Source organism: Rattus norvegicus, chromosome 8 (assembly GCF_036323735.1).
Source record: "Rattus norvegicus strain BN/NHsdMcwi chromosome 8, GRCr8, whole genome shotgun sequence".
Taxonomy (NCBI): Eukaryota; Metazoa; Chordata; class Mammalia; order Rodentia; family Muridae; genus Rattus; species Rattus norvegicus.
This window is the reverse complement of record NC_086026.1, coordinates 27128939-27138464: the sequence shown is the minus strand read 5'-3', so window position 1 is coordinate 27138464 and position 9526 is coordinate 27128939. Positions and strand designations below refer to the sequence as shown.

At 39.7% G+C, this 9526-nt stretch overlaps 1 protein-coding gene across 1 annotated transcript; it reads left to right on the top strand.

The window, feature by feature from the left end:
* The first annotated feature begins 1364 nt into the window (after positions 1-1364).
* On the top strand, positions 1365-2327 carry Or7h7b (olfactory receptor family 7 subfamily H member 7B). Its single transcript, NM_001000594.1, has one exon. It carries the CDS (start codon positions 1365-1367, stop codon positions 2325-2327), a length of 963 nt encoding a protein of 320 aa, NP_001000594.1.
* Positions 2328-9526: the final 7199 nt, after the last annotated feature.

Here is a 9526-nt window from a genome sequence, read left to right as displayed (position 1 = left end):
TTCAGATTTAAGGTTCATGCTTTCTGCTTTCTCTTTGTCATTTATATTACACTTATCATAGAACATGTTTATTAATTTTATCTTAAACTTTGGTTTAAAGAAGTAATATTTGATTATCCAGGAAATAAAGACATGCTTCTGACTGAATATCTTCTTACCTTAATCACATTTAAGAAGAGGGGTTTTTACTCAGATATGGAAGGTGTTTGGTCATTTTACATGCAAATGAAAGGATGAAGAAAATTAGTATGAGTATTTTCAAAGATGAAAGTTTAGAAGAAACTTTTATTTATATTTTAAACACAGCCATCCCTGTCAATTCTTTGTAAATGTCTTGTAACATTCAATTTCTGTATTTATTCTTCCAATTACCTTGGTTCTAATTGCAAGAAATTGAGGAAAGAACCATGAGCCATGGTGTTGATGACTCAGGAATAGATTATTCTTGATGTTTCTGTAAGAAAGGTGCATAGTATGATTACATGAAAAATCAGTATAAGGGAAAATATTATAACTTGTTTGGACATGTAGGTATCTGTGCGAGGAAATGAATGAATTAGAATTGATTGAAGGGCCATAGTAATAAGTAGAGACTTTTTTTTAACCTTCCTCCTATCTTACTTATCTTATCTCTATAATACTTTTCTTTAGAGCTAAAGTTGTTGAAGATTTTGGAAAGATGCCCAGATTGAAGTGGAAATGTTACCAAAGTAAAAAATTATTTTTAACATGTTCATTGATTTACTAATTCAGCTGCCAAATAAGTGTGAAAATCTCCCTCTTTGTCAAATAATCACCTGGTATTGAGAACTGATGGGAATGGGAATCAACCAGACAGTGAAGAAATGTATCACATACATAAACAAGGCAGGCATTAAGAAGATAAAGGTTTCTAAAAGAAGAAAGAGATTTCAAAAGGAATGGATACCAAGAATGTAAGATCATGTTCACAAACAAAAACCTTTCTGAATGATCAGAATTTCATGGAACAACTAAAAAGTGTTGAGAAATGAGATTGGGAATCAAAGTTGGATCCATCATAGAGAAAGGATTTACAGCACTTTTGGAAGCTGAGTGCTCTGATATAACTACTTCCAGAGGTTCTCTGGGATTCATATGGTTTAAAATTTGTAGAGTTAGTAGTTCAAAATGAGATAAGAAAAAAAGACAAGCCTCCCAAAGGAAAGGTTAATACTATGAGACCATCTTTTTAATGAATAAGAAAATGCAGGATTCCTAATTTTATTGTAATAAAACTTTACATCCAGTTCTTTCAATACATATGAGGACAGAGACCTTAGAGACTGTGGTGTATATTTCCCAATCTTTCTCTCCCAAAAGTGTCTAGCTTCTTTGTCAACAACATGAAACCAGGAAACCAAACAAGTACTTTAGAATTTTTACTTCTGGGGTTTTCCCAAGATCCAGAGCATCAACCCATGCTATTCGGACTGTTTCTGTTCATCTTTGTGGTCGCTGTGCTTGGGAATCTGCTCATCATTCTGGCTGTTAGCATTGACTCTCACCTGCATACTCCCATGTACTTCTTCCTATCTAATCTCTCCTTTTCTGACATTTGTTTTATCACAACAACTATCCCTAAGATGTTGGTAAACATTCAAACACAGAGCAAGTCCATCACCTATGCAGAATGCATCATCCAGATGTATTTTTTCATGGTCTTTGGAGGCATGGACACACTTCTCCTCACTGTGATGGCCTATGACCGATTTGTGGCCATCTGTCACCCCCTTCACTATCCAGTCATTATGAATCCTCATCTAAGTGGCTTGCTGGTTCTGGTATCGTGGTTCACTAGCTTCTCATATTCTCTGATTCAGAGTCTGTTGATGCTGCGACTCTCCTTCTGTACCAATCAAGTAATTAAACATTTTTATTGTGAGCTTGCTCAGGCCCTCACTATAGCCTGCTCAGACACACTAATCAATCATATTCTTCTTTATATAGTGACATGTGTCCTTGGCTTTGTTCCTTTCTCAGGGATCATTTATTCCTATTCCAAAATTGTTACCTCTATTCTTAAAATCCCATCAACAGATGGAAAATCTAAAGCATTTTCAACCTGTGGGTCTCATCTATCAGTGGTTTCTTTATTCTATGGGACAGGCCTTGGTGTGTACCTTAGTTCTGATGCATCTTCCTCTTCTGAGAAAGGCATGGTGGCCTCAGTAATGTATACAATCATCACCCCCATGCTGAACCCTTTCATCTACAGCTTGAGGAACAAAGACATTAAGAAGGCCTTACAAGAACTTGGGAGAATAATTTTAAGTGATAAGTTCACTGGTTTTAGACTTCTGAGATGACAAAAAGTAAAGCATTTTGGCTAAAGAAATTTGTATTTTAATCATGTAGAATTTTTATCCAGTTTGTTGTTCTGTCTTTGATTAAAATTGTACTGTGAATATTTTTATCTGAAAATTCTATGATTCCTCCTTTGTTATTAGCAGTTCTGTAACTTCTCCTCTCTCCTTACATGACATATTTCTTCACTTCAGTATATTGCTTACATTTTGTAGGTCAATACAACCATTTGATTACCAACTCATGAATTGTTTAATAGAGTTATGAAATAGTTCATTTATAGATTGTAAGTTCACATATATGCACACAACACTGTTGTGGGTTGGCCTGACAATGTTTGTATTCAAATGCTAAATCTGCTTGCTTAAGAGGGATTGCCCCTGCAGTATATCACATACTCAGGTGATCTCATATGAACCTTCTTTCCATTTAACTGGTCAATAAAGGCTAAAGCCTGTAATGGGGCAGTGGAGGATTAAGGTGGGACTGGATGTTCATGAGTTGGGGCATGTAGAGAAATAGAAGAGAGTAAAAAGATGAAAAAAGAAGAGGAGGTAGCCACAATGGACCAGAACCATGTTGTCAGTAGAAGCTGCAAATATCAAGGGGTCTTATAGATGGAGAATATAGTAGTAAAGTATTAGATCTGTCCAATCTAGCATTTAACTTATAATAACTGGATTGTATGTGTGTGTGTTTATATGGACTTTTTGGGGTTGGAAATTCCTGCAACACAATACCCATGGCTATAAATGATACAGTAATAATGGACATGCTAGTCCATATGTTAGTAGTAGACATTCCTTTCTTTAAGGCTGGACCTTACCATAAAAGTCTCTACTTACGGCAGAGAGCCCCTGGGCAGCACCCCACGAGCGAACCTGAGCCTCGGGACCACAGGTAAGACCAAACTTTCTGCTGCAAGAAAGCTGCCTGGTGAGCTTGGGACACAGAAGCAGAATTTCTCTAGGAGGCACGGTCTGTGTTTACCGGAAGTCCCACACCCGCGGATCCCGGCCTGCAGCAGCTCTCTGCTCCCAGACCCGGTGAGAGAGAGACCCAACCGCCTGGTCAGGTGGGCACTCCTGAGACTGCAGAGCGGAAGAGACCACCAACACTGCTCACCCCTGCCCACATCCCTGGCCCAAGAGGAAACTGTATAAGGCCTCTGGGCTCCCGTGGGGGAGGGCCCAGGAGCGGCAGGACTTCTGCGCCTGAGACACCGCCGGAACCTGAAAGAAACAGACCGGATAAACAGTTCTCTGCACCCAAATCCCGTGGGAGGGAGAGCTAAACCTTCAGAGAGGCAGACAAGCCTGGGAAACCAGAAGAGACTGCTCCCTGCACACACATCTCGGACGCCAGAGGAAAAAGCCAAAGACCATCTGGAACCCTGGTGCACTGAAGCTCCCGGAAGGGGCGGCACAGGTCTTCCTGGTTGCTGCCGCTGCAGAGAGCCCCTGGGCAGCACCCCACGAGCGAACCTGAGCCTCGGGACCACAGGTAAGACCAAATTTTCTGCTGCAAGAAAGCTGCCTGGTGAACTCAAGACACAGGCCCACAAGAACAGCTGAAGACCTGTAGAGAGGAAAAACTACACGCCGGAAAGCAGAACACACTGTCCCCATAACTGACTGAAAGAGAGGAAAACAGGTCTACAGCACTCCTGACACACAGGCTTATAGGTCAGTCTAGCCACTGTCAGAAATAGCAGAACAAAGTAACACTAGAGATAATCTGATGGCGAGAGGCAAGCGCAGGAACCCAAGCAACAGAAACCAAGACTGCATGCCATCATCGGAGCCCAATTCTCCCGCCAAAACAAACATGGAATATCCAAACACACCAGAAAAGCAAGATCTAGTTTCAAAATCATATTTGATCATGATGCTGGAGGACTTCAAGAAAGACATGAACAAACTTAGGGAAACACAGGAAATCATTAATAAACAAGTAGAGGCCTACAGAGAGGAATGGCAAAAATCCCTGAAAGAATTCCAGGAAAACACAATCAAACAGATGAAGGAATTAAAAATGGAAATAGAAGCAATCAAGAAAGAACACATGGAAACAACCCTGGATATAGAAAACCAAAAGAAGAGACAAGGAGCTGTAGATACAAGCTTCACCAACAGAATACAAGAGATGGAAGAGAGAATCTCAGGAGCGGAAGATTCCATAGAAATCATTGACTCAACTGTCAAAGATAATGTAAAGCGGAAAAAGCTACTGGTCCAAAACATACAGGAAATCCAGGACTCAATGAGAAGATCAAACCTAAGGATAATAGGTATAGAAGAGAGTGAAGACTCCCAGCTCAAAGGGCCAGTAAATATCTTCAACAAAATCATAGAAGAAAACTTCCCTAACCTAAAAAAAGAGATACCCATAGGCATACAAGAAGCCTACAGAACTCCAAATAGATTGGACCAGAAAAGAAACACCTCCCGTCACATAATTGTCAAAACACCAAACGCACAAAATAAAGAAAGAATATTAAAAGCAGTAAGGGAAAAAGGTCAAGTAACATATAAAGGGAGACCTATCAGAATCACACCAGACTTCTCGCCAGAAACTATGAAGGCCAGAAGATCCTGGACTGATGTCATACAGACCCTAAGAGAACACAAATGCCAGCCCAGGTTACTGTATCCAGCAAAACTCTCAATTAACATTGATGGAGAAACCAAGATATTCCATGACAAAACCAAATTTACACAATATCTTTCTACAAATCCAGCACTACAAAGGATAATAAATGGTAAAGCCCAACATAAGGAGGCAAGCTATACCCTAGAAGAAGCAAGAAACTAATCGTCTTGGCAACAAAACAAAGAGAATGAAAGCACACAAACATAACCTCACATCCAAATATGAATATAAAGGGAAACAATAATCACTATTCCTTAATATCTCTCAATATCAATGGCCTCAACTCCCCAATAAAAAGACATAGATTAACAAACTGGATACGCAACGAGGACCCTGCATTCTGCTGCCTACAGGAAACACACCTCAGAGACAAAGACAGACACTACCTCAGAGTGAAAGGCTGGAAAACAACTTTCCAAGCAAATGGTCAGAAGAAGCAAGCTGGAGTAGCCATTCTAATATCAAATAAAATCAATTTCCAACTAAAAGTCATCAAAAAAGATAAGGAAGGACACTTCATATTCATCAAAGGAAAAATCCACCAAGATGAACTCTCAATCCTAAATATCTATGCCCCAAATACAAGGGCACCTACATACGTAAAAGAAACCTTACTAAAGCTCAAAACACACATTGCACCTCACACAATAATAGTGGGAGATTTCAACACCCCACTCTCATCAATGGACAGATCATGGAAACAGAAATTAAACAGTGATGTCGACAGACTAAGAGAAGTCATGAGCCAAATGGACTTAACGGATATTTATAGAACATTCTATCCTAAAGCAAAAGGATATACCTTCTTCTCAGCTCCTCATGGTACTTTCTCCAAAATTGACCATATAATTGGTCAAAAAACGGGCCTCAACAGGTACAGAAAGATAGAAATAATCCCATGCGTGCTATCAGACCACCACGGCCTAAAACTGGTCTTCAATAACAATAAGGGAAGAATGCCCACATATACGTGGAAATTGAACAATGCTCTACTCAATGATAACCTGGTCAAGGAAGAAATAAAGAAAGAAATTAAAAACTTCTTAGAATTTAATGAAAGTGAAGATACAACATACTCAAACTTATGGGACACAATGAAAGCTGTGCTAAGAGGAAAACTAATAGCGCTGAGTGCCTGCAGAAAGAAACAGGAAAGAGCATATGTCAGCAGCTTGACAGCACACCTAAAAGCTCTAGAACAAAAAGAAGCAAATACACCCAGGAGGAGTAGAAGGCAGGAAATAATCAAACTCAGAGCTGAAATCAACCAAGTAGAAACAAAAAGGACCATAGAAAGAATCAACAGGACCAAAAGTTGGTTCTTTGAGAAAATCAACAAGATAGATAAACCCTTAGCCAGACTAACGAGAGGACACAGAGAGTGCGTCCAAATTAACAAAATCAGAAATGAAAAGGGAGACATAACTACAGATTCAGAGGAAATTCAAAAAATCATCAGATCTTACTATAAAAACCTATATTCAACAAAATTTGAAAATCTTCAGGAAATGGACTATTTCCTAGACAGATACCAGGTATCAAAGTTAAATCAGGAACAGATAAACCAGTTAAACAACCCCATAACTCCTAAGGAAATAGAAGCAGTCATTAAAGGTCTCCCAACCAAAAAGAGCCCAGGTCCAGATGGGTTTAGTGCAGAATTCTATCAAACCTTCATAGAAGACCTCATACCAATATTATCCAAACTATTCCACAAAATTGAAACAGATGGAGCCCTACCGAATTCCTTCTACGAATCTACAATTACTCTTATACCTAAACCACACAAAGACACAACAAAGAAAGAGAACTTCAGACCAATTTCCCTTATGAATATCGACGCAAAAATACTCAATAAAATTCTGGCAAACCGAATTCAAGAGCACATCAAAACAATCATCCACCATGATCAAGTAGGCTTCATCCCAGGCATGCAGGGATGGTTTAATATACGGAAAACCATCAACGTGATCCATTATATAAACAAACTGAAAGAACAGAACCACATGATCATTTCATTAGATGCTGAGAAAGCATTTGACAAAATTCAACACCCCTTCATGATAAAAGTCCTGGAAAGAATAGGAATTCAAGGCCCATACCTAAACATAGTAAAAGCCATATACAGCAAACCAGTTGCTAACATTAAACTAAATGGAGAGAAACTTGAAGCAATCCCACTAAAATCAGGGACTAGACAAGGCTGCCCACTCTCTCCCTACTTATTCAATATAGTTCTTGAAGTTCTAGCCAGAGCAATCAGACAACAAAAGGAGATCAAAGGGATACAGATCGGAAAAGAAGAGGTCAAAATATCACTATTTGCAGATGATATGATAGTATATTTAAGTGATCCCAAAAGTTCCACCAGAGAACTACTAAAGCTGATAAACAACTTCAGCAAAGTGGCTGGGTATAAAATTAACTCAAATAAATCAGTTGCCTTCCTCTATACAAAAGAGAAACAAGCCGAGAAAGAAATTAGGGAAACGACACCCTTCATAATAGACCCAAATAATATAAAGTACCTCGGTGTGACTTTAACCAAGCAAGTAAAAGATCTGTACAATAAGAACTTCAAGTCACTGAAGAAAGAAATTGAAGAAGACCTCAGAAGATGGAAAGATCTCCCATGCTCATGGATTGGCAGGATTAATATAGTAAAAATGGCCATTTTACCAAAAGCAATCTACAGATTCAATGCAATCCCCATCAAAATACCAATCCAATTCTTCAAAGAGTTAGACAGAACAATTTGCAAATTCATCTGGAATAACAAAAAACCCAGGATAGCTAAAGCTATCCTCAACAATAAAAGGAGTTCAGGGGGAATCACTATCCCTGAACTCAAGCAGTATTACAGAGCAATAGTGATAAAAACTGCATGGTATTGGTACAGAGACAGACAGATAGACCAATGGAATAGAATTGAAGACCCAGAAATGAACCCACACACCTATGGTCACTTGATTTTTGACAAAGGAGCCAAAACCATCCAATGGAAAAAAGATAGCATTTTCAGCAAATGGTGCTGGTTCAACTGGAGGGCAACATGTAGAAGAATGCAGATCGATCCATGCTTATCACCCTGTACAAAGCTTAAGTCCAAGTGGATCAAGGACCTCCACATCAAACCAGACACACTCAAACTAATAGAAGAAAAACTAGGGAAGCATCTGGAACACATGGGCACTGGAAAAAGTTTCCTGAACAAAACACCAATGGCTTATGCTCTAAGATCAAGAATCGACAAATGGGATCTCATAAAACTGCAAAGCTTCTGTAAGGCAAAGGACACTGTGGTTAGGACAAAACGGCAACCAACAGATTGGGAAAAGATCTTTACCAATCCTACCTCAGATAGAGGCCTTATATCCAAAATATACAAAGAACTCAAGAAGTTAGACCGCAGGGAAACAAATAACCCTATTAAAAAATGGGGTTCAGAGCTAAACAAAGAATTCACAGCTGAGGAATGCCGAATGGCTGAGAAACACCTAAAGAAATGTTCAACATCTTTAGTCATAAGGGAAATGCAAATCAAAACAACCCTGAGATTTCACCTCACACCAGTGCGATTGGCTAAGATCAAAAACTCAGGTGACAGCAGATGCTGGCGAGGTTGTGGAGAAAGAGGAACACTCCTCCATTGTTGGTGGGATTGCAGACTGGTAAAACCATTCTGGAAATCAGTCTGGAGGTTCCTCAGAAAATTGGACATTGAACTGCCTGAGGATCCAGCTATACCTCTCTTGGGCATATACCCAAAAGATGCCTCAACATATAAAAGAGACACGTGCTCCACTATGTTCATTGCAGCCTTATTTATAATAGCCAGAAAATGGAAAGAACCCAGATGCCCTTCAACAGAGGAATGGATACAGAAAATGTGGTACATCTACACAATGGAATACTACTCAGCTATCAAAAACAACGAGTTTATGAAATTCGTAGGCAAATGGTTGGAACTGGAAAATATCATCCTGAGTGAACTAACCCAATCACAGAAAGAGATACATGGTATGCACTCATTGATAAGTGGCTATTAGCCCAAATGCTTGAATTACCCTAGATCCCTAGAACAAACGAAACTCAAGACGGATGATCAAAATGTGAATGCTTCACTCCTTCTTTAAATGAGGAAAAAGAATACCCTTGGCAGGGAAGGGAGAGGCAAAGATTAAAACAGAGACTGAAGGAACACCCATTCAGAGCCTGTCCCACATTTGGCCCATACATATACAGCCACCCAATTGGACTAGATGGATGAAGCAAAGAAGTGCAGACCGACAGGAGCCGGATGTAGATCGCTCCTGAGAGACACAGCCAGAATACAGCAAATACAGAGGCGAATGCCAGCAGCAAACCACTGAACTGAGAATAGGTCCCCTATTGAAGGAATCAGAGAAAGAACTGGAAGAGCTTGAAGGGGCTCGAGACCCCAAAAGTACAACAATGCCAAGCAACCAGAGCTTCCAGGGACTAAGCCACTACCTAAAGACTATACATGGACTGACCCTGGACTCTGACCCCATAGGTAGCAATGAAT